Source organism: Peromyscus californicus, unplaced genomic scaffold, assembly GCF_007827085.1.
Source record: "Peromyscus californicus insignis strain IS unplaced genomic scaffold, ASM782708v3 Scaffold_12__1_contigs__length_115047231, whole genome shotgun sequence".
NCBI lineage: Eukaryota > Metazoa > Chordata > Mammalia > Rodentia > Cricetidae > Peromyscus > Peromyscus californicus.
The window spans coordinates 78933792-78958256 of NW_026294413.1; the positions used below are offsets into that span (position 1 = coordinate 78933792).

Genomic DNA, 24465 nt, shown 5'->3' on the forward strand with positions numbered 1-24465 from the left:
ATTGAGACTCTTTGAGAACTTTGGGAGAGCAGAGGGTCTGCAGGTGGCACTGAGCCTGGGCATAGCATACTCTCCTTACGTACCATCTCCAACAGGGACCGTGAGGAGGACATGCACACTAGTGGCTAGCTGCTTGAGACCACGCCCCTTCCATGATAGGCAGGCACTCGACCACCCACGCCCCAGCCAGTTCTCAGAGTGATTTGAGCAAGACCTCGTCACCCACTCGCTGATCTTCTGTCCCCTGCAGGTGCTACTTTTGTCCATGACGTGGAAGTTACTTTTTTCCCTGGAGAAGAGAGGGTTCGTATCACTCAAACTGCTGAGGGGCTTGACCCAGAGAACTATTTGAGCATTAAGACCAACATCGAAGGCCAGGTGCCCCTCATCCCGGAGAATTTCACAGCCCACATTGCCCCGTACAAAGAGCTTTATCATCACAGGGACTCAGGTATGTGTGTTTCTAGGGCTGTAAAATGGACATGGTGTCTGCCCCAGGAGATAGTGACTAGGCTTAAATGAGTAGTCATCGTGGAATGACCTGGAACACAAAATGACGTTGATAGAATTTTGTTCTTGTGTTTTAGGAAGTACACACTGTGTAGGTGAGCAGAGTAATGGCTCCTATACACAAGAATGTTAATAATCTTTGCACAGTATTTTCTGATAGTAATAACTGATAAGACACTGCCATCTCGGGCATGGACTGTCTTGGCGATTAGAATTTATGATTGTCCTGTAACTGTTTCAGCTGATGGTTTTAGTTTACTTTCAAAGTCATACAAAGATGCTTTGCAGTGTTGTGAAACAGACCTGGGATTTGGAGTCTGTGGTGATATAATAAGACTGTTACATCTATAGGAGTCAACATATGAATTCACTCACATCCTGGATTTGTCATTTAAAGTCTATGGAGGAAAAAAAATCACTGGAAAGCCTATTTTCTCATCTTTTAGCATGAAAATAAAAACATCTTTTCTGACTGGCTAATACAGTTGATAAACTTCATAAGGTGTGATAAGCTGTACAGTGTGTCCAGCCTGCAGCCTGGGGGCTGCATCCGTCCCAGGGTAGCTGTAAATACAGCCTGGCATATTTGTAGATGATAGTGTCCTGTCACAATGTCCAAAGGCTGGACATGTTTATATGCAGCGCCAACTGCACTCCAGACGCTCCAGTGGTCAGGGTTGTCGTTTTGCAGTTGGTGGTCTGGCTTGAGCGGCACCTGTTCTGTGTACCCAGCTTCCAGTGTGAGAGCTGGATACAGGGAAAAGATTGGAACACAGACCTTAACTGTGACCAGAATACACTGGAGCCAATCCTGGCACAACTCCCAGCCAGAGAGGAACAACCTTTTCCTCCGCTGGTGCCTTGCCAGCTCACCAAAGTGCAGAGCACTGTGGGGATTCCCCTTGTGGAATGTGTCTCAGATCTTGAGATATGCTGAGCTCTAGTTACAGCTCCTCCACATCCCCGCCCCATATCTTAGGCTATCACCTGAACTCTGTGGCTTCTGCACACACAGTCAGTGCCTATCTTGCACGGCTATGAGGAACAACCCAGGTAGTGTGTAGACAGCTCTCGGCACGCCGGTACATCATAACGCTTGTTCTTAGTGTGTGATGACGGTCGCAGTTCATAATGCTTGTTCTTAGTGCAGCAGTTGTGGGCCCTTCTCCTCAGCAGTGTGGCTTTGTACCCACTCAAGTTCAAGGGTTATAGGTCCTTCCTTGCAAGCTTCTTGTAGAACCCTGGGGAGTTCTCAAGGGAACCTGTTCCAGGAATGGGGTGAAAAACTTAAAGGAAAAAAAATACATCAAACACGAACATTTCTGTCTTCGGTATTTTAAAAATTGACCAGTTTGCCTGTAAACTGTTCATTGCAGCTGTGACCTCCTCCAGTTCCAGAAGTTTCTCTCTCACTTCTGGTTCTATCAACCAAACATGGTCCTACCACATAGACCAGAACATCACTTACCAGGCATGCAGGCATGCCCCCAGACACCTGGCCATCCCTGCCACCCAGCAGCTGACTGTGGACCGGGCTTTTGCTTTGTACAGTGAGGATGAGGGTGTGCTGAGGTTTGCTGTGACCAATCAGATTGGCCCCGTCGAAGGTATGTATATTTATTTTTGTTGGGCAGAAATCACATCCTTTCTCAGAAGCAGGCAAACATGATTTCATGTACATAGGATGTCCACACAGGCAATCCAGAGAGATACTGAGGACACTAATGGTTGTTCATGGACAAGAGGAGATAGACAAAGGTATATATATATATCACTTAAGAGAGTAGAGTTTCTTCTTAGAGTGATGAATGTCCTAGTAATCGGTCATCGTGGTAGTTGTGCAACTCAGGCTGTCGTGAAAATCATTTAGTTTTGCCCTTCAAGTGGATGGATTGTGTGTCCCAGGTTTTGCATCTCAACTGAAGGAAACTTGTGGAAGCGACTTAGTGGTTCACATTCCTTGGGCCCTCCCTGTGCAGATAGCAATGTTCTGTGCCCATCAAAGCAATCGACCACAGCAGAACCCTAGATGTGGAAGCCGGTCTGGGTGGAGGCAGCAGACTGGGTGATTCCAACTGTAACACTGGAGGCGGTATAGTCACAAGAGCAGTGATTGCCAGGCATCTGGGTGGAGGGGGGATGGATGGATGGCCGAGAAGGACCTTTTTAGGTTGGTGAAGCTGTGGTGCACGGGGCTCTGATAGGAGATTATATGTTCTTACGCATGTGCCATTCAAAACCTGTAGGCTTGCAGCAGAGTGAGCCCTGGTGTGTGTGTGTGTGTGTGTGTGTGTGTGTGTGTGTGTGTGTGTGTGTCCGTGTGTCCAGAAACATCACATCTACTGGAGCTGGAGTTCCTGGCAGCTTGTGACCTGAGTGATGTGGGCGGCAGGAACCGAACTCCAGTCCTCTGGAAGAGCAGCAAGGGCTTTTAACCGCTGAGCCATCTCTCCAGTCCAAGCCCTATTACTTAAAATTGTATTTTGCTGTTACTTTTTTTTATAGTCTTTACTAGTTCTTTTAGGGGACTGCCACCCAGCTCCCAAATAAATCACACACAGAGACTTATTATTTCTTATAAATAAATGCCCAGCCTTAGCCAGCTTTCTTTAACTTAAGTTATTTCATCTACCTTTTGCCTCTGGGCTTTTTCCTTTTCTTACTTCTATATATCTTACTTTCACTCTTAGTCTGTGGCTGGCTGTGTGGCTCAGTGGGTAGCCCCTTGTTTCCTCCTCTCCTTCTCCTTTATCCTCTTCCCAGATTTTTTCTCCTATTTATTCTCTCTGCCTGCCAGCCCCATCTGTCCTTTCTCTCTGCCCAGCTATTGGCCGCTGAGCTCTTTATTAGATTAATCAGATGTTTTGGACAGGCACAGTAACACAGCTTCACAGAGTTAAACAAATGCAACGTAAAAGAATATGACACACCTTTGCATCATTAAACAAATGTTCCACAGCATAAGCAAATGAAACACATCCACAACAGTATTTATTTTTGTTTTTAAACAATTATACAAATTAGTAGGTTTATTATGGCATTTTCATACAGATTTTTGTTTTTGTTGTCCTGTATCCACAACCCCCCTCCCATATATGCACCTATATAAAAATTAAAATCTAGGCTCTTTATATGAGAGAAAACAATTTGGTAATCCATTTTTCTGCAGATGTCACAATTTCTGTTTTAGTGATGGCTAAATAAAAGCCCATTGTATATATATATAGGAACCACATATTCTTTATCCATTCATCTATTAATGGACAAAAACATGGTGTGCAAGCTCTCTATGGTGGGACTTCTGTGTCCTGTGGAGTAAGTCCCCATGAATTCCATGGACTTTAGACACTGACTACTGCCACAGTAGTACACCTTAGGGTATCTGTGTGACCGAGGCCAGAGAGATGAGGATATAGAAATCATTCTTAGCAAGTTCTCTGTAAAACTGCCTCTTCCTCAAAAGCTATTTTACAAACATGTCCTAGACAAGCTGAGATGAGCCTGCAAAGGAAGTTGACAAAAAAAAAATCAAGGTGACGTTTGAATTCTCTAAACCAATACATCATGCTTTCCCCTAGGGCAAGAGGCATGTGGAGAGAAAAGGACTGCCTCCCACACTCAGTCGCTGTTAGCACTGTGAGCCCAGAGTTGCATCTGTGAGAGGCGACTGAGAATTCTGAGCTCTGCCACTGGAGCTGAAGGCCCCTTATGCCTCCGTAGATTCAATACAGGTGTTGGCTCAGCCGTACAGTAGCAGCGGAAGAAGGTGACAGGGCCTTGGTTGAAAGGAGAAGCCCAAGTTTGTTAGCTTGGTTGCTTTGGATTAGGAAACTGGTCCAAACATATAGGATGATATAGAATGCTGATCTAAGCATTGGGCAGCCAAAGATGACATTACAGTGTAGTAAATTAAGGCATGAAGATGCCACTTGATTTTTTTGTTGTTGTGGAATATTATTTAGCTATGTAAAAACATATTTGTTTATGCTGCATTTGTTTCATTATGTAAAGATGTGTTGCTGTTTCATCTTGCCTGCCTAAGGCACCTGATGGGTCTAATGAAAAGCTGAACTGCCAATAGCTAGGCAGCAGAGGGGTGATAGACGGGGCTGGTGGGCAGAGAGAGTAAGTAGGAGGAATCTAGGCTTGAGAGAAGAGAAGGAGAGAACAAGGGAGATGCCTGGGGCCAGCCAGTCGGACACGGAGTAGGACAGACAGAATGAAAGAAAGGTGAAAAGACCCCAGGCAAAACATAGATGAAGAGAAACAGGTTCGTATAAATTACAAGAGCTAGCAAGAAACAAGCATAAGATAAGGCCGAGCATTCATAACTAATAATAAATCTATCTCCGTGTCATGATTTGGGAGCTGGTCGGCGGCCCAAAAGAAAGCCTGCTATAATTTTTAGAGCAGCGTGAAAATCAAGAAGGAAGAGTCCAATTGCATTTCATAAGGAGAGAGATAAAGGCACCTTTGGAATACAACCCCCTCCCCAAGATGTCCAGTTCTGCCCTTTGCAGATGGAGGCATCAGGTGTGTAAGAAGAGCCATTGGAGTACCTTAAAGTAGCAGTTCTCAACCTGTGGGTCACGACCCCACAGGGGGTCACATCGAGTATCCTGCATATCAGATATTTACATTACGATTCATAACTAGCAAAATTACAGTTATGAAGTAGTAACGAAAATAATTTTATGATTAGGAGTCACCATAACATGAGGAGCCATATTAAAGGGTTGCGGCATTAGGGGGGTTGAGAACCATTGTATTAGAGGGTGAACCCCCAATGCCGTAGAGTCCCTGGAATCATTTAGGGAAACAGTTTGTCTTTGGGTCTCTTCTTACCAAATGAGAGCAAGCTCGCAAAAGGCACCAGTTGCTAGTAGTTTTATAAGGTTCCTTCCCACCCAGACAAATAATATTTAATAAATAGTATGGTTTATTGCCAAGCACTGTTCTGAGTACCTTCCATTAATTAACTCATCTAATCCCCACAGCAACCTCTACTCAACAGGGCTGTATTGTTATCATCCCTTTATAGATGTAAAACTTGAGACGTTGAGGTCAGTTAGAAATACAGCTGGTAAGTGGCAAGCTCGGACTTGAACCCTGGCTGTGGGCACAGAGCCCACACTTGCCCCACACAGTACAGCTGCAGCACATAGGCTGTTAGCTATAGGCCCAGATGGCATGTGGGTGTAGGTTTCAACCTTTTGTGATTGAACCATGCTTCACTGACAGAGGTACCCTTCATTGTTCCTGAATTGGAACAATAGAAAAACACACACAGGACGCCAGAAGTGAACTCTCTTTCTTCCCTGTCACTGCGTGTGAAGTCTTAGGCTTTTCCAGGTCGGCTGCTGTCAGGCTGGAAGGCATGCTGAGCCACATAACCTTGCAGCGACGTGGGCACTGTGTGGCTTTGCAAGGTGCATATAGTGCAATTTCCCAGTGAGGAAGAGAAGCCTGTGGCCCTTGCTCTCCTCCAGCCACAGACGTCTGTCCCTTGTGTGTTTGTGGTGGTGTCACAGATCGTGACCCATTCATGCTGCCATCCTCCCTCTCCAGGGATACTTGGGGAGATGTTTGGGCAGAGGGCCATTGAGTTCGCATCAGTGAATTCAGCCCTTCAGTGATGGCTCCTTTAAGGGAACCATTCTTCCCTTCCTAATTGAGCCAGTGGCTTCCAGCTCCTCTGTCAGAGAGTCACTCGTTTAAGTGGGTGAAATATGAAATGACTTAATGTAGCTGGAAGTTTCTCCAGTCCCAACCAGCCCCTCGGTCCCGTAGCCACTTATAAAATAATCACTCAGAGGCTTATATTAATTACAGACTGGATGGCCTATGACTCAAGCTTCTTGCTAGCTAGCTCTTATAACTTAACCCATTTCTATTAATCTACAAGTTGCCACGTGGCCATGGTGTTACCTTTCTGCTGGTGTCTTGCTGCTCCTTGGACGGCGGCTGGTGTCTCCTCCCACTCTCTCTCTTGGATTTTCCTGCCTGGCTCCATCCTGCCCTGCCACAGGCCAGTGCAGCTTTATTTATTAGCCAATTGGAGCAACACATATTCACAGCTCTCCTTGACTTACTGCAAGAGGAGAGAGCCAGCAGACTTAGGAATTATAAATAGAGAACTAGTTTTAGGAATGTTTTCTCAGGACATAACTGGAAGCTACACTTAGTGGCTGTGTGCAAAGGGGCTCACTGAAGTAGCTGATTTTTAAGGTTTTGCCTAAATTTTTTTTTTTTTTAATAACAGGCTCTGTATTTTCCCTTTGCACTAGATTCTGAATTATATTACTAGCTCTATAACTGCACTGCCTGTTAAATCAGTATCATGTAATTGTGGACTTATTTATGTTGTTGTAAGTACAGTAGTTTTAAGAGTGCAGGTCACCTCTGGTCTGCTTCTAAAATCCTTGTTTTGCTTAATGCCTAGCAGGGCGATAAGCTCTGACATACGTACGCACTTAGCAATCTTTCCCGGAATGCACTGTGGTAAAAGTTTGATGTTGGAGAGGGCTGCATAAGAAGGTTAAGTATTAGGATTTCTATAAAGCGTTTCGAAGATGACTGTTCCCTTTGGAAGGTATTCTAAAATGAGGAAATAATTGTGGGGAGAGTGGGGTTCTTGTCTTACACGGGGCCTTCAGTGAGGATGTCACCCTGTTATTAGTTTAATCTGGCTGGAGGCTGACTCCAGGAACTCTGCATGCCCAAGTCAACTGAGCGCTGGGTTTTCCTCCCTTGGCCAAGAGGTCCAGAAAGCGGCATTCCCGGGATGGCTGTCCTGCTATTTTGTTTGGCAGAGATTCCCTTACCTCAGCCAACACTGACGAGGTGAAGTGAGGACAAATTCATAGCCGAGCTCATCTTCAGGCCCTGGTGGGGGAGCTAATAATGAATGTTCTGCCGTGCTCTTTCTTTTTTTTTTTTTCTTTTTTTCTTTTTTGTTTTTTTTGTTTTTGTTTTTCGAGACAGGGTTTCTCTGTGTAGCTTTGCGCCTTTCCTGGAACTCACTTGGTAGCCCAGGCTGGCCTCGAACTCACAGAGATCCGCCGGCCCCTGCCTCCCGAGTGCTGGGATTAAAGGCGTGCGCCACCACCGCCCGGCTCGTGCTGTTTCTTATAGAGTGGATGGGGGGAGTTTACCGGAGAGTGGAGATAGCTCAGTCGAGGTGCCTCAGTTTACAAGCAGACTGTTCGAGAAAACCAGAGGACTCCAACTTGGGCAGCAGAAAGATGAGCGTGCTCAGGAGGTAGCGAGTCCCGAAGGCCTGGGAGGAAGCTCAGCCCCCGAAGCAGGCTGCAGTAACGAGCACTCGGGTGTAACTAGCAGCTGCTTGGGACAAGTCCCAGTGTAGAAGGTGGCTGGGGCGTCATGAGTGAGAGAGAAGTGACAGGGAATCCTGGTGATAAGTGCAGGCGGAGGTCCTGCCAAGGTGTGCCTACAGGTGCCAGGATTCTGGCTCTGACGGTGGGAGAGCTGTGGAGCAGGTAACACGAGGTTGTACTGGGGTGTACCAACCTGCTCACCAAGACAGGGTTCCGACATGGACTTAGGAGGCAGAGGCCCCAGTTACTGTAATTTGCATAGAATATTGTAATAGCCAGAGTGGCTCGGGGTAGTCTGACAGGTGTAGATGGGGCTCTTGAAGTTTTCTGTGACTAAGGTCCCCATTCCACAGACTGAGTCAACGCAAACACCTCAGATAGGAAAAAGCTGTCCCATTGAGGAGGAAGGAGGAAACTATCCCTCATGATGTCTAGGCCTGCCAGTGGGAACAGCAACCTTGGAAATATATTATGTTCCATTTTTAAAAGCAAATCCAGCAGGTATAAACAATTTTATTTGGATTTTTGCGTGGAGGAATCGGGAGTCATTGGGCATCTGAACCTCATCCCTGTTGCCTTTGGCTCAGATAGGTAACTTTATGCTGTTCCTCTGGCGACAGCTGTAGCAGAGTGGTGGGCAGCGTGGGGCTGCCCCTGGCTTGGGGCTGTCTGGATTTTTATCTTATTCTCACTCTACCTGCTTCTCCTGACTGTAACCTTGGGCAGCTTCCTTGGCTTTCCTAGGCTGCTGCTGCAGTCTGCATGTGTAATCATGTGGATTTAATGGGGTTGGATATAGAGGGTTGAGAACACCGCCTGGGAGGGGATGCTCCAGGATGTCAACTATGTATGACCTGTATGACACTCTCTACAAGTTCTTTAGAGATAGATCAACAGGATTAAGAAGTGTAGGGGGCTGGAGAGATGGCTCAGCCGTTAAAGGCTAGGCTCAACCAAAACTATAAGAAGAGTAGGCATTGGGAAGCCGTTTCTATTTAGTTGGTTGTGTCTTTACAAAGGAAATTTTGGGGGCCAGCAAGATGGCTCAGTGGGTAAAGGAGCTTGTCATATATTCTGGTTTATTTTCTATTGCTTTGATAAACACCGTGACTAAAAGCAATTTGGGGAGGAAAGAGTTTTATTTCATTTTATAAATTACAGTCCATCCTGAAGGGAATTCAGGATTGGAACTGAAGCAGAGGCCACAGGGGAGTGCTCCTTACTGGCTTGTTTCTCTTGGCCTGCTCAGTTTGCTTCCTTCTATACTCCTGGACTACCTGTCTAGGGTTGGTGCCACCCACTGTCCGCTGGGCCTTCTTACATCAATCATTAATCAAGAAAACGCTCCACAGACTTGCCTGCAGGCCGGTCTGATGGAAGCATTTTCTCAATTGAGGTTCCCTCTTCCCAGATGACCTTGGAGTGTGTCAAGTTGATAAAATCTAACCAGCATACTGCACAAGCTCAGTGACCAGAGGCCAATCCCTGCAACCCATATAAGTGTGGAAGGAGTGAATGTACTCCACGAAGCTGTCCTCTGTCCTCTACAAGTGCACTGTGGCATGCACGTGTACCCATGTGCATACACACACACACATACACACACACACAATTACATATAATAATAGATCCTTTAAGAGCTTTTCAAAAAAGACTTCGAATTCCAAATTTATCCCCCGATAGAGCTAGCTGATGATAAGAGAAGCACTCTAATCTCCAGTAAGATAATGAAGCAGCAATGGTAGTAGAAACTGTATGTGTCTGTTTGTCCGTCTGCCTGCCTGTCTGTCGAGTGCATGTGGGGGATTAAAAGCTTTTTCCAAGGTTTGTTTGGATGACTTACAGTCGTGCCTAATATTTTAAGCACCAACAAACACACTAGGACTTCTCAACTATAACACACCTATGAACCCTTGAACTAGGAATCTTGCTAACATTGAGATTCTAGCTGGGACAGGGCCTGAGACCCTGTGAGGACTTAAGTCAGGTTTAACCCACGGGAACGGTGAGTTTGAAGTGGGAGACTGATAAACTCAGAGAAGAAATTTGGAGCGTGAGTCTTTGCCAGCACACCTGCTGACTCTGGATTCAAGTCAGTTATCCCATGTCTCCTCACCTTTCTTACGGGGACAGCAGTGTGGCTCTGAGTTGTCCTGAGAGTCCCAGGAAATGCTAGATGCTTTCTTATCCTGGAGGCAAACCTACTGAAAGCCAGGGCCCTGCTCTACAGAGTAGGCACAAGGAAGCTGTTGAAATTAACCCTGGGATGCGAGTCGTCCACCTTAGCTTTGGATTCATACCGTAGCAAGGACGCCTGTCCCCTTCCTTTCTCCCCTCGTCCTCTCTGTGACACTCACTCTGGACCCTTTTCTGTTTCCGGTGCATGCACAGGGGACTCAGCCCCTGCACCAGTGAATCCCTGCTATGATGGGAGCCACACCTGTGACACGACAGCAAGGTGCCGCCCGGGGACGGGTGTAGACTACACCTGTGAGTGCACCCCTGGGTTCCAGGGAGATGGACGGAGCTGTGTGGGTAAGAGACGTGTTGTCTGTTTCTGTCATGCAGCCCTTGTTCTTGCCTCGCTCTCTCCAGCATCACAGTCTGGAGGACACGTCCGTGTGGTCTTTGCGGTCATCATCGTTAGACAATGATTTTAGCCTCCTGTCTATCTGGAGTTATGTGAAAACTGAGGCAGAGTCTGGCTAGGTGTGAGAAGGTAGTCTGGAGATGGGTATTTGGGGTTAGGACTATAGAAAGAAAGCATCTTTTGAAAATCAAATTGTTTCCCTTTTAAAGAATTCCTAAAGTATTCAAAAATTATCTTCCTGTGGCTTACCTGGAAAGATTTGAAAACTGTTTTTCCTTATTTCTGACGAACTGCAACTTGGAATTTTGCTCCGTGTCCAAGACTCTCAGATTTCTACGGTTTGCATTAGCCAGCCATTAACTCCACTGAAGCATCACAGTGGTGGGGAAATTGAGTCGGCAGGGCTTCCGTTTCTGGAGCCCTCTGCTTCAGCAGGGCTTTTCTGGTCTCGTTTTCGCTTAGATGTCAATGAATGTGCCACTGGCTTCCATCACTGTGGCCCCAACTCTGTGTGTGTCAACACTCAGGGAAGTTACAGATGTGGATGCCGCAGTGGCTACGAATTTGCAGATGACCAGCACACCTGTATCTGTGAGTATCAGAATCTCTTTTCCCTTCAGCTGGAAGGATGCTGAACCCTGCCTTGGGGTTCACTTAGGTCTCTACTCCTGCAGTCCCAAGGCTCAGTTGTGTGGCTTTCTTAAAGTATACTGGATGCAACCCTCCCCTGCAGTTCAGCCCAGTTCTGCCCTGATGGTGTGTTACCGTTGGGTTTTTCCCACCTAGATAGTATATCGAGTTACTGGAGGACGTTCTCAGTTGGGATTCCTGGCCTGGTCACATAACCAGACAGTGACTTGTAACACCTCAGCTCTGTAAAGATGTCATGTTGAAAGATGCTTGTCTCATTCGAGGAGCCAAAGACCCCGTCCACAATAAATGCACCCACTAGGGTTCTAAAACACACTTCAGACTGAAGAATGGATCCAGAGACCTCGAATTCCAGAATTATCCCAGTGATGGAGCTAGCTGATAACAGAGAAGTACACATTCCAATCTCCAGGAAGATGACAGAGTAGCAATGATGGTAGGAACTGTGTGTGTGCTTATTATGTATGGCTGTATGTCCTGTGTGCACAGTACTCTGGGAAATTATAAGCTGCAACCAGGATCTGTTTTGATGACTTATTGTCATGCCGAATGTTTTAAGCACAAACACACACTAGCACATCTGAACTCTAATACACATAGGAGTCTTGAGCTAGGAATCTTGCTAAAATTGAGATTGTGACTGGGACAGGGCCTGAGACCCCTGGGAACCTGCATTCCTTCAGATCTGCAGGTGTGCTGATGGTATTAGTCTGTGGGTGGGGCTGTGAAGAGAAAGGCCCACCCACTCAGGGATTTCGACTCTTGGGACACTTTCACTTTCTTTTCAGTGATCGCCCCGCCTTCCAACCCTTGCCTTGATGGTAGTCACACCTGTGCTCCTGAGGGGCAGGCCCGCTGTGTGCACCACGGAGGCAGCTCGTTCAGCTGTGCTTGCCTGCCAGGCTTTGTTGGCACGGGACATCAGTGTTCTGGTGAGTACCTGTGGGCAAGTCTTGGGGACTCCGTCTGGTCCTTTTAGGTATACATCCTCATAGAGACACAGCCTCTCCCCTCCTGTGACTCACACAGCCTTGGGGTTGCCGAAAGAGAGTGGGCATGTTTAGAGTCAAAATCACTCAAGGGTGATTCCCTGTCACTGGACTGAGCGCCCGTGGTTGTCCTGGTTGGTGCCAGCTTGAGACCTTGTGTTCCTTGGAGCTGGTGTAGACTGGAGGGACTCTTAGCTACTTTGTTGTTTGTGTTTCTCTCTCTCTCTTTTTTCTTCAGGGTTTCTCTGTGTAACAGTGCTGCCTGTCCTGATCTCGCTCTGTAGATCAGGCTGGCCTCAAACTCACAGAGATCTGCCTGCCTCTGCCTCCCGAGTGCTGAGACTAAAGGCGTGAGCCACCGCCGCCCGGCTGTTGGTTTTTTTTCTAAACTCTCCCACCCTCATCAAACACCTGGTGAGACACGGTCTGGTCTCCTTGTGTAGCCCTGGCTGGCCTGGAACTCTCAGAGATCCACCTGCCACTGCCTCAGGAATCTAGGGGTGTGTCACCATATGTGGCAGTTCTTATTGTCATCTTGTCACAAGCTGTTAAGTTATCTGGGAAGAGAGAGCCTCAGCCGAGGAACTGCCTAGATCAGATTTGCATGTGGGGCGTTTTCTTGCGTGCTAATGGATGTAGGAGGGCCCAGTGTTCGGGGATGTGCTCCTGAGCTGTGTAAGCCAGCTAGCTAAGCTTGAGCCTGAGATGGAGCCAGAGAGCATGCCAGTCAGTAGCATCAATCTTCATGGTCTCTGTTTCGGTTCCTGTTTGAGATTCTATGACTGCCCTCAGTGATGGTTTGTGGTCTGGAAGTGTAAGCCCTGAAATCAACCTTTCCTAAATTGCATCTGGTCATAGTGCTTTATCTCAGCAACAGGAAAGCAAACTAGAATGGGGTTGGGATGAGGGGCATGCTGTTTAGGTCGTGAAGCCCCAGGGAGTCGCAAGGTCGTCCTACCACATTACCTTGGAAGGCCTAGGTGTGTCATGGCAGAGAAGAGATTGCCTTTTAGATTTTTATTTCCAAAGCCGGCCCTTTCCCATTCCAAATGCTTCCCACCTTTTATTCTCTCATCATTTCCTTTCACAACAACTGAGACAATTTAGAAGTTCATGTAGCTTCCCTGAATAGCCTTTATATTGATGCATTCTTCAGGTTCAACATACTATTGAGCGTGGGTCTGATCTTTAAGTAACCTCACAAAGCCCGTCTGCTCCCCATGGGTCAGGAGTCTGGGCATGATCCAGTAGGTGCGATGGCTTAGGATCCCTAGGGAGGCTGAAGACAAGGGTCACCTGAAGCCTTCACCACTTAGTATGGACAGGTGCCAGGACGGTTGGACACAGCCTTCCTTCTGCGTTAGCATGTTGTGCCCTTTGACCTCTTGTCATGTGGGCCTCTCATGAGACAAGGGTGTCTGAGTCACAGAACAGCCTGCTTTAGTAAAGCCTGCCGGCAAGATGGAAGTCATCATCCCGAAGATGCTTGCAATGTTGTTTTACTGCATTTGTTATGAGCAAGTCCCTAAGGAAAGGGCTCTTGGAGATTATGCGTATTATAAGACGATGGGTCACTGAGAGCCATCTCGGAGGCTCCCTAACACGACCACAACCTGTAGTGTGTGGTTGCCATCCAGGTTTCAGATGGGGGTCATTGTCCTAAAGATTCCACATAAGTTGGCCTATGCTGATCACGAAAGTAGCTGGCAGAATAAAGTTACAACATGTTAGATATGTGCGTGTGTTCCTATCCAGAGGTGTCTCAAGTGGTCGTGATGTCTGTGAGTGAAGGATCCTTGCCAAGAGGCTCGGTGTTGTGGGAACTGTGTGGTCTTGAGGTGCACACGTTTCTACTCCACCAGATGAAAAAGGGCATGTGTGGGTTTTCCTCCAGCCACGGTTTGTCCAGAACCAGCCGTCCTGGAAGGCTACACTAGGATTTGGGTTCGCAGCCTGGTTTGAGTCCCTAGCAGGAGGCTTTGGTCCATAAAGAGTGAAGTCTTCTCCACTCTCCCTCCCTCTGGGGTGGTTTCAGTCCTGTACTGGCGTGAGCTGGCTAGTTCCCAGGCACATTTTCATTAAGAAGCTGGGTGACTTTGCAGGAAGAACAGATTGTCTTGAGGAGTTTCAAGTGTGAGTTGAGGAAGCCAGGGCAGAGAGGAGGGTCTGATATCTTTGCTCAGGAGTCAGATGAATGGTGGCCGACATTATTGTCAGGATGTGTGTGCTCAGGGATGCCGGGTAAAGAATGGACAAGAGGGTGTGGACATAGAAGCAGCAATGTTTATTATTCCATTTGCAGGTTCCACACAGACACAAACAGCAGACACTTATGTGTGATTGGACAGTTAGGGAACAGAGAGACAGCAAGGACATGTAAACCAAAGCATAGCATTCTGGGTAGTAGAGAGGTTAACCGGCACCGGAGAATTCAAACACTGGGTCAGAAAGCAAGTCAATCATTCAGGGGCTGAATTTGCTTCCACCGGCTTCTGTTCAGAATGGGGGTGGAAGGGACTTCCAAGTCCGAAGCATGAGCTCCAAATGGAGGGTTCCAGACTTGTTTTCCTAACAGGTTCTTGAGTTTAATGGACGAGTGGTGGAGGTGTTGATGGTTTTTTCTGTTCCCTTTGCGACAAGGGCCTGTCCCGCTGTCTCAGCCCACTTGTCCTGACCCCAGCTTCTAGCAGCCCCTGAACGTACCTCCTACTAGTTAATTGTTACTGGCGTCCCCATATCAGTGGGGATTAAAAAGAGAGCTCCTGCCTTGAGAAGAGGCCAAAGCCCTTCCCCATCTTCTCTCTGGACACCGGCGGCGGCGGGCGGTCCTGGGAAATGAGCTCTGACTTCTGCAAACCCCCTGGTGTTCGTGCTCCTGAGGAGAGGCGGCAGCCAGCTCTGCATTCAGGCCCTGGAGCTGCTGGCTGGCTCTAGCTGTCCATCATGGAGGCCCTCCAAGAAGGAGTTGGATTACAATTCTGGTAGCCTACAGTTCTCCAGCTTGGGGGCCAGGGATTCCTCAGGTGTGATGTACTGAACTTCTTCGAGGGCTTTTTTCAACTTGCTGGTCATTGCTGGCAGCTACTGTCTGCCATAATCATGGCGTCCACGAAGAGGCGACAACAGCAGGGAAGATGGCTGTTTCAGGTTTGGTCAGGGCCTTAATAAGGCCAGAGGTTTGGCCACCTTGGGAAATCCCCTCTTGAGTTAAAAAATAGCCATAAGAAAGGGCTCCCTGGGGCCCAGCAATAGGCTGTGTGTGTCAGGAATTCCTGCTTCCTGCCATTGCTTGGGGTTCCTGTCCCCACTGGAAGTACTTGTAGGGTATGTTCTGTCAAAGCTTGAATTTCCTGAGTTACAGCTTTGGCTTCAGTCAGTTTTATAGCCCCTCTAGGCCCAGCCAGCTCCCCACTCAGCTGTGCCCTGGAGCTGGCCTTTGAAGAGACAGCATGTGCTAGTATATGACCGTACTTTAGTAACTGAGTTACTATGTAGGGTGCTTTTTAAGTAACTCCTTCCTAATCTTGGGAGGCGAAGGTAACCAGAAAAGCCAGCTGCTTGCCCAGGGAGAGCCGCTGTGGTGGAATTAAGCTTGATCTGGTCGAGCATTCAGGGGTTTTTAGACTAAAAGGCACTGTGTTCTCCAAAGGCAAAGGATAGGCCCACCGCTCACTCAGGGAGTATAAGGGATTCCTGTCCAGGGAACAGAATGCCTGTGTGTGAGACGCAGTGGGCTGACAACCGAGAAAACAGCTGAGCTGTGGGAGGAGCCCCTGGAAAATGTGCGCTGCCCAGAGGCCCGGCGGAATGTCTCTCTGATCCCTGCCCGTTCACATCTAACCCCTGGTTATAAACTTCACTTTCCAAGCTGGTAGGTGCCTGCCTTGGGCTATACCAAAGAGACACGGCTCCGTTTTTTCTAGGCTTCAGACCGTCACCGGGTCACACGTTTTTTTTCTACTCACACATCAAAACCAGTGCTGGTTGTCTTTGTGGATGTGACTCATGCTTTCTTTTGTGTTTGGTCAAGCCTAGCTCAGACCTGTACCTTTTGTTTTTTTCCCTTTTTCCTCTGAAAGATTTCCTGTCGTCTTGGAGATTACCTCATCCCCTGGCATCAGCTTTAGCGGTTGTACTCAAGAGTTTCTTGGGGGCGGGGGGTGTCTTTGGAGCGTGGGGGTGGGGAAAGAGGTGACTTGCTGTTGACAGCATGGACCAACCTTAATAAGGAAAATAAAAAGGCCTGTTAATTGGCTTTTGTTCAAGCTGTGGGTTTTGGAGTTTCGAGTATGAAATCCTCAGGGAAGCAGGTGCCGAGTGCAAGGGGCCTGGGCTGTTTCTGTGTTATCCCAAAAGTACTGATAACATTCTTTTCTTTGTACAAGTGAAGAGTAGGTTTGGGTAAGGCAGTCTCTCCTTGGAGGTTTTAGACAGCAGTCTAATCAGGCAGGGCTGAAGGTCCTTCTGAGCTGAAGTGTATCTGGGCCTTCATCTTTCTCCTGTACTCTACAAGAATATGGAGGGGGCTGGTGCCAAACAAAGGAAAAACCATTGTTACCTATATTTACCTCTTTTGTAACATCACTGACGGGAAATTAATGATTTATAGTCCAAAGGTTAGTCGTTGAAAGGAAATCACTTCTAGAATTCACTGTAGCTGAAAGATGCTCCAGAAGTGCACGGCAGGGTATTTTTCTCCGAGTCACCCACACGTTAGATGTCTACTCTGAGCATTCATCTCATTTGTTAACGCACATGTTCCTGGATTTGTTTTTGTCTTAGTTAAGGTGCCTATTGCTGTGATGAAACACCATGACCAAAGGCAACTTGGGGAGGAAAGGGTTTATTTCACTCACAATTCCATATAACAGTTCATCATCAAAAGCAGTGAGGACAGGATCCTGGAGAGAGGAGCTGATGCAGAGGCCATGGAGGAGTGCTGCTTACCGCCTCGATCCTCATGGCTTACTTACTGCTTTCTTCTAGACCCCAGGACCACCAGCCCAGGGATGGTACCACCCACAATGGGCTGGGCCCCTCTCCCATTGAGCACTAATTAAGAAAATGCCCCACAGCATGATCTTATGGAAGCATTTTCTCAGCTGAAGCTCCCTTCTCTTTGATGATTCTAGCTTGTGTCAAGTTGACATAAAACTAGCTAGTGTGTGGGTTTCTTTGTTTGCTTTTCCTGTCAGGCTTACTCTTCCATATTAGCATTTCTCAGCTCAGACCCAGGGATGTTCTAAAGTTGATAACGTGTTGAGCCATGTGCACTGAGGCCATATAGTTGCACAGCTGTCTGTGGTGAAGTCATGGTCTTCCTTCCTTTGCTCACCTCTCTGCGCCTGTCCCTGACCTCTGCAGATGTTGATGAATGTGCGGAAAACAGATGTCATGAGGCAGCTACCTGCTACAATACCCCTGGGTCCTTCTCCTGCCGGTGCCAGCCTGGGTACCACGGGGACGGGTTCCACTGCACATCTGGTAAGTGATGGAAGGACCTGCTTAAGTGCGGGATCTCCCAGCTCCTTCCCTCTTATTTTCCTCCTAGCCTACTCTTGATGGAAGCTGGTCTGGGGGGCCTGGTGGGGGGGTTTTCCAAGCTCTGAATTCTTCTCAGTAGCCTCCTAATGCCCACTTACTGCTACTTGGCATGTGAGCTTCTTGGAGTCTGTCCTTCACTCTGTGGCTGCTCTGGTTCACCGCCCTACTGACCTGCTTTGCTGCATGTTGTTTGAATAAACTATTGAGCTTATTAAGTAGGAGCCTCATGCACCAATGAGCCAGGAGTCAGGTCTCGGGGTGACTGCTTTGGGGGAACTTGGCCAACGTACAGCAGTGTGGCTGCCATTGACCTGGGCTTCTCACACTTAAACTCTGGGTCCCAAAGAATGGATGGAGTTAACTTGTCCAATGAAGTCTCCAGAATATTGGGCAGATGCCATTGATTATTCTTCATCTTGCCCAGGTGGCAATTGGCCCCCAGGGGCTGAGGATGTGCAGGGTGAATGGAGGGAATTAGAGACAAGTAGGTAGATGGTAGCAAAGCTAAAATAAGAATTCAGGACTCTAAAATGTTCATGTCTTGCTGTTTCTCCATGTCATGATAACTTCCAGTTGTAGGGAAGAAAGTCTCAGTACAGAAGACTTCATGGGGGCTGGTTAGTGTGCATGGGTTGTGAAATAAATTTATTTCTTATTTCTCCTTTGTCGCTCCCAGCCACCGTTCCGGAAGATTCCGTCTCAGGCCCGAAGCTCTGCGAACGTCAGCAGCACTATGCCCAGGCGCAGCATGCCTACCCTGGGTCACGGATCCACATCCCCCAGTGTGATGACCAGGGCAACTTTGTGCCCCTGCAGTGCCATGGCAGCACTGGCTTCTGTTGGTGTGTGGACCAGAATGGCCAGGAAGTCCCTGGCACCCAGACTCCACCTGGCTCCACCCCACCTCACTGTGGACCACCATCAGGTGAGCCCCCTGGCCCTGAAGAAAGACCTTGTGCCAGCTCAGGCCTGGAGTCAAAGAATAGAAGGGCTCTGGCAATGGGGTGATTTATAAGACAGCTCTCACTGTGTAGACAGACGTGGGTATAATTACAGCTTTTTTCCTCCAAAGAAACACTTGGATGATATAGGCACACCCATGTGCACGTTAATGTCATGGGATATATCGGTTGCATACGTGACATGCAGGATCCTTTACACATTGGATTCCAGGTGCATAGATCCTTGGTGAATGGTGACTGAAAGTTGAGTGGCTACGTCAGGCTGTGACCCACTGTGAGAGGCTTGAGAGAGCTGAAGAACTTTGCCAGCCTAACGTTTTATCTACTCTTTCTAGGTAACCATGTCACTTCCCTGTAAAAAGCAGTCTGAAGGTTGTGCTAAGGTTAGCAAGAAAATAGGTGTGAAACTCAGAATGGATCCATTGAGTTTCCTTTTAGCCCAGTGACCCCTGTCCTTCCAGCTAGTCCAGCATGGTGATGGGAACCCCTTCTTTGCACAGCTGCCTTCATAGGATGTGTAGGATCCACCCCTCTGATCTGAGGTGCTCATGGCAAGCAACCATTATCATCTGCTTGCTTCCTGCCAGGGTTTTGGAGCACGGTGGGCAGTCTCACTGGCAGTGTGAGCAGCGGGCAGCTTGCACTGGGCAGCTTTCCAGCCCCTTGTGAAATTATTCACAAATGGGCAACACATGCTGCTGCTTTAGCCCAGATACTTCCTGATCTGGGAGATTGTATCCAGAGAGCCACTTCTAAAATTATAAGATAAAAAAAGTAATTAAAAAAATCCACAGACTTACTTATCTTAGCCTTTAATGTGTGAGGGAAATAGAGCTGGGCAATTTCCAACAGTTTTGATTCTATAATATTCATAACATGGCCAGGGACTTTAAGTTGGGGGAGGGAGGGTGAATACAATCAAAATACCTTGTAAAAAAATCTCAATAAAATTGATTCACACAGGGAAACTGGTAATGGATTGCTCCACATTGATCCTCTTCGCCCTTCTATTATTTATGAACAAGACTCTGCGGGCCTTAAAGACTAAGATGCCTAGAGAAATCCTGTTTCTGTCATGGCTTCTCTCAAAAGGCTCAGCTCTCTGTCAGAGGTTGGAAAGTCAGTGGTTAAGTGGGGCCTTGGCGGGATGGCTTGGCGTTCTGTTAAGTTGACTAAAACAAACATGTGTTAAGGATAGTGACTCAGGCTGGGATGTTAATGACTAAAATGAGGGCAAATTCTTTTGTGCAGACTTCTCATGGCTCAGACTTCTTCCCTGACACTGCATGGCCCTGCCTGCCATCTCTGACGAGTCTCATTTGCATCATCCAGTCAGGGAGAGGGAGGCTAGCATGCTGTGCACTCAAGACTTGAGACTGTTTGAGCCCTTACCCACCAGAAGCAGGAAAGATGCTGGATGATGTTGTTTAAAGCAGTAGGGGATGAAGGGGTGCCCACCTGGGAGTGATCTGGGACCCAGCTGACTTGCTGTGTGTTTACATTCATCCAGACACATAGGGTGGTCTGGATGTTGGGTGGTCCCCAGAAACAAGAGCCGCTCTTGAGGGTGTTCAGTGTGGAGTGGGCTTGTTGGTGGCTTCCCCCAGCACATCCCACTGTGAAGTGGATGGCGAGCGTTGGAGGGAGCAGCAACCCCCTCTCCTGGTCCTGGAACACTTTGGGCTGAGCAGATCAGTCTTGTCTTTGTCTCCTTTACTTCCTGTGGGTCATGAGCTTTAGCAGTCTGAGGGGGCAGCCACTTCCCAAGATGGGAGTCTTGAGTGGGCTTGCTGAGCTTGAGACTGGAGACTTTATTGGTATCTCCCCACCTTCTCAGAGGACTGGTTCCCCTGCAGCTTTGTTCTTTGAAGTGTCTGGAGGGTTTTGAGCAGAAGAATAGACTCAGTTGCCCTGGGTTTAAATGTACCTCTGTGGCTGCTGGCTGAGTGTAATTGGTTTGGTGGTGTGAAGGTATGGAAAGATGGGAACGGGAAAGCCAGCCAAAAGGCTGTTGCCGTGGTCCCAGTGTGACATGATGCCCTGTCCTGGGTTTAAATGTGCCACTGTGGCTGCTGGCTGAGTATTTGGTGGGGGGAAGGTGGGGACAGGAAAGCCAGCCAGAAGGCTGTTGCCATGATCCCAGGGTGAAATGTCTGTGTCCAGGGCAACACACACATGGGAAAAGTGGCAAGAAATCAAGATAGTCTGAATGGGGGTTTTGTTGTTTGGGTTTTTTTTTTTTTTTAGATAGGATTTCACTATGTAGCCCTGGCTGATTTGGAACTCACTCTGTAGACCAGGCTGACCTTGAACTCATGGAGATCCCCCTGCCTCCGTGTCCTGGGCGCTGGGATTAAAGTCATGCGCCACTATGTCCGCCTCTAGTCGGAATGTTTTTGGAGGTAAAGTTGGTGAGACTTTTTTGACTTGAGATGTGAGGTGTGAGAGAAGAGGTAATCCAGGTGATTGTGTCTGAGCAGTGGGAATGCAGATGCTGTTTAATGGAACTAAAAGGCACGAGGGGCCAGTTTGGGAAAAAGCAGGAGCCCAGCGTTTACTTTTGTGCTGAGAGTTCTGTTGTGCATCCAGATGGAGGTAGCAAGGAGATAATTGACTGTGTGATTCTGCAGACCACAGGCTTTGAGTTGCAGGAATTAAGACAACCAGAAATGCCTTTAGTTATGCCCTGAGGGTACTCCAATCTCAGTGAACAAGTGATTTCAACAAGTGGTGCCTTTGTAGATACAACCACATGTGTAGAGCAGAACCTCCATGGCCCCGGGGCAGCAGCCTAGCAGGAACTGGCATAGGTCAGAAGCCAGCAGGGCTTTCTTTAATTATGGTGTGAACCACAAGTTTGTGGATAGGAGGAGGATTGGGGGTGTGGAGTACAGGAGAAAACAGGACAGCGTTGTGGCAGAAAGCTAGAGCTTGGAGGAAAGATTCAGCTTTGAGACAGTTCCCAGCAATGGGATGGCCGTAGTTTTCATGAAACTGGGTAGTCCAAGAATCAGTTTCACGATGCTCAGGGCCACCTCTGCTGTGCTGTACACACTACCATGTTACTCTTGCTCCGTGTGACTTTCCAGTGAAACTGAGGACTACATGCATGGTCTTCAGCCCCTTTTTTCTAGGACACATAGGCCAGCCTGGAAATGGATCTTGTAGCAACAGGTCCAAGAACTTGAAACAAGTGGGAAAGAATAATTGTTTTTAAGTGTCACGTGTATCACTGAGCCCTCAGAGAGTCTGTACAGTATTCCGTCATCCGTCGTCAGAGGATCCCTGGGCACAGGCCAGATGTCCATATGCATCTCTACTGGCCTGAGTGAGGTATATTGATGAGCTTGTCTCCTGGTTGTTTTCTGATGTGGCTGGGCCTCCATGGCAGGTCCTCCTGGCCTTGGGAGACAAGAGCATCAAGGAACATCAGGGTGATTTCTTTTCCGAGTTTCCACAGAGAATTTCTGAGAGCACAGGTGCTTCCCTGGCTCAGTGTCCAGGGGTGTGTCCCAAGAAGGCTGAGCGATCAGGGGTTGCAACCTGGACCTGTACTGATCTTGTTTCCCCCCCTAGAGCCCACCCAGAGGCCTCGGACTGTCTGTGAGCGCTGGAGAGCAAGTCTGCTGGAACACTACGGAGGCACACCCAGGGATGACCAGTATGTCCCCCAGTGTGACGACCTGGGCCACTTCATACCCCTGCAGTGTCATGGCAAGAGTGACTTCTGTTGGTGTGTGGACAAGGATGGCAGAGAGCTGCAGGGCACACGCTCGCAGCCAGGCACCAGGCCAGCGTGTAAGCCTGGGACGGCCTCGGCTCCCCGCGGTGCCATTGAGGGTTTTGGGTCGGGGGTTTGGCTTCCCGAGGTGGGCAGGGTGGGGAGGACACGGGTTACCAAGTCTGATGAGTGACGTCACCTTGTTGATAGGCTGGGTTGTCGTCAGAATGACTCAGGATCACAGTCTGGAGTTAAGGTTGGCTTTGCCATTTGAGCGGTTTCTACTGTAAGAACTGCTGATCTCAGACCAGCATGTGATTATTCTGCCTCCCCAGCCCTGGGTGAAAGGGGGCAGTGCCTCCCTGGGGCCCCAGGAAGCCTTTGGCCCTCCAGAAATGACAACAGAATCCCTCCACTTTGTTCGGAGACTAGTGTTTTTTGTTGTCTTTATGTCCTGAGTACTGTCAGCAATTTAAATAATTAACCTTTGGGAAAAAAACCTTAGAAACCAGAATTTCTTTGAAGAATATCTGCCCTGTGGAAAAAGCTGGATAGTTTTGGAGGTTCATGCACCAAAGTAACTTTTCTTTCTCTCCCCACCTGTCCCTGTTTCCACAATCAGGTATCCCCACCGTCGCTCCGCCTCTGGTCCGGCCCACACCCCGCCCTGATGTGACCCCTCCATCTGTGGGCACCTTCCTGCTCTATGCCCAGGGCCAGCAGATTGGCCACTTGCCTCTCAATGGCAGCAGGCTCCAGAAGGATGCAGCCAAGACTCTGCTGTCACTGCATGTAAACTGGATTTCTCCCGAGGGCTGGGCTGCATGGGGAGGATGGGGTTCGGGATGAGGGTGGGCCTGCATGCTGGGTTGATGGGGTGTGGAAGAGCTGTGCTTTGTGGTTTTCGGAAGGCCTCTGCCTGCTGCCACAGGGCAGGGAATTCTGGCGTGCTTCTGGGCTGCAGTCGGCTTGATGGGATGGGGTTCAGTTGCTGGAAGTCATGTCTGACCCATTCTAGCCGCTCTACCCTGGGGGCTCATGGAAGTTCAGATAGATAGCAAGGAATTTCAGAGTTGTCCGGTGTTTGTGGGAAGATCATTGTTAACTCAAGCTCCTGGGGGCTCTGTTCAGGTTGTAGACATCTTGGAGGTGATCTCCGTGGTCATTTGAGGGTGGCAGTCCTCCAGGGCTGCTCGTCAGCCTGTCCCTTCCGATTTGGTTATGTCACTTGGATGCACGTCTTTCCTAGCCTTCCTCCTTGTTCCCAGTTGTTTTGGGGAGTGTGTGCTCCTGTTGCAGCCCCTGAGGACGAGCTTGCTTCTTGAGCTAGCAAGGCACCTCCTTGTGGAAGGAGGGAGTTCTTCTCCAGAGTGTGGAGAAGAGAGGCATTGACTTGTACCGTGGAAACTGGTCTGACCCTCTTTCTTCACAGTACACTGAGCAGACTGTTCATCCAGGCAGGGTTCTCTATATTTACTTCTGTTAATAAACTGTGGTGTGATTCCAAGAAAGCTTAAAAGCAGCCAGTGTTGGTCAAAAAAAGATTGTCTTTTTCTTCTTTTTAAGATTCCAGGCTCCATCCCCACTCTCGCTCTATCAGAGTGTGCCGCTTTATAAGTTTCTTGTACAAACCGTCTTATATTCTAGCCACACCAGATGGCTTGATTGCATTTCTGAACATGTCTAACGGGCAGGGTGTAGATGGTTGTAGTGGAACTGAAGGAGAAAGGAGAGTTGAATTACAAGCACACTTTAGGGAAATTTACCTAAAATGGGACTTTCATACCAAGAAACTTCGTTTATGAATCCCATGAGTCCCTGGGCTCATTGCCGCCTGTATGAATGTGTACTCTTGCCTCGGATAGAGGGCCTTTTAATTTTGATTTTCAAATAAAAGTACTGAGACCTTAGATTCCCCCCCATATAAATGCCAGCTTTTCTGCAGGAGCCAAATTCTGCTTCATACAGTGTCTCCTGGTGATTACCGCTTCAGGCACAAGACGAGCCAAGCCCCAGGAGGCTTTGCTAGGCAAGGCGGGGACTAGTGTGGCCTGTGTTGATTCTCACGTCTGCTGGGGGTTCTCACAGCAGGAATCTGGGTTAGAAATGGAAAGAAGCCAGCCCTGTGTGGAGCACAAGCAGGAACATCCCAGATTTGGGG

The 24465-nt window shown here is 48.3% G+C and overlaps 1 protein-coding gene across 1 annotated transcript in view; it reads left to right on the top strand.

Moving 5' to 3' along the window:
• The window catches only part of Nid2 (nidogen 2), a 59727-nt gene that overhangs the window by 28740 nt on the left and 6522 nt on the right, over nucleotides 1-24465 (top strand). Inside the window, exons 7-15 of the mRNA XM_052733472.1 lie at nucleotides 251-451; nucleotides 1887-2117; nucleotides 10239-10382; nucleotides 10900-11028; nucleotides 11877-12020; nucleotides 17442-17561; nucleotides 18298-18546; nucleotides 22160-22381; nucleotides 22927-23096. Coding sequence (XP_052589432.1) covers nucleotides 251-451; nucleotides 1887-2117; nucleotides 10239-10382; nucleotides 10900-11028; nucleotides 11877-12020; nucleotides 17442-17561; nucleotides 18298-18546; nucleotides 22160-22381; nucleotides 22927-23096 — 1610 coding nt within the window. The remainder of the gene's footprint in view (nucleotides 1-250; nucleotides 452-1886; nucleotides 2118-10238; nucleotides 10383-10899; nucleotides 11029-11876; nucleotides 12021-17441; nucleotides 17562-18297; nucleotides 18547-22159; nucleotides 22382-22926; nucleotides 23097-24465) is intronic.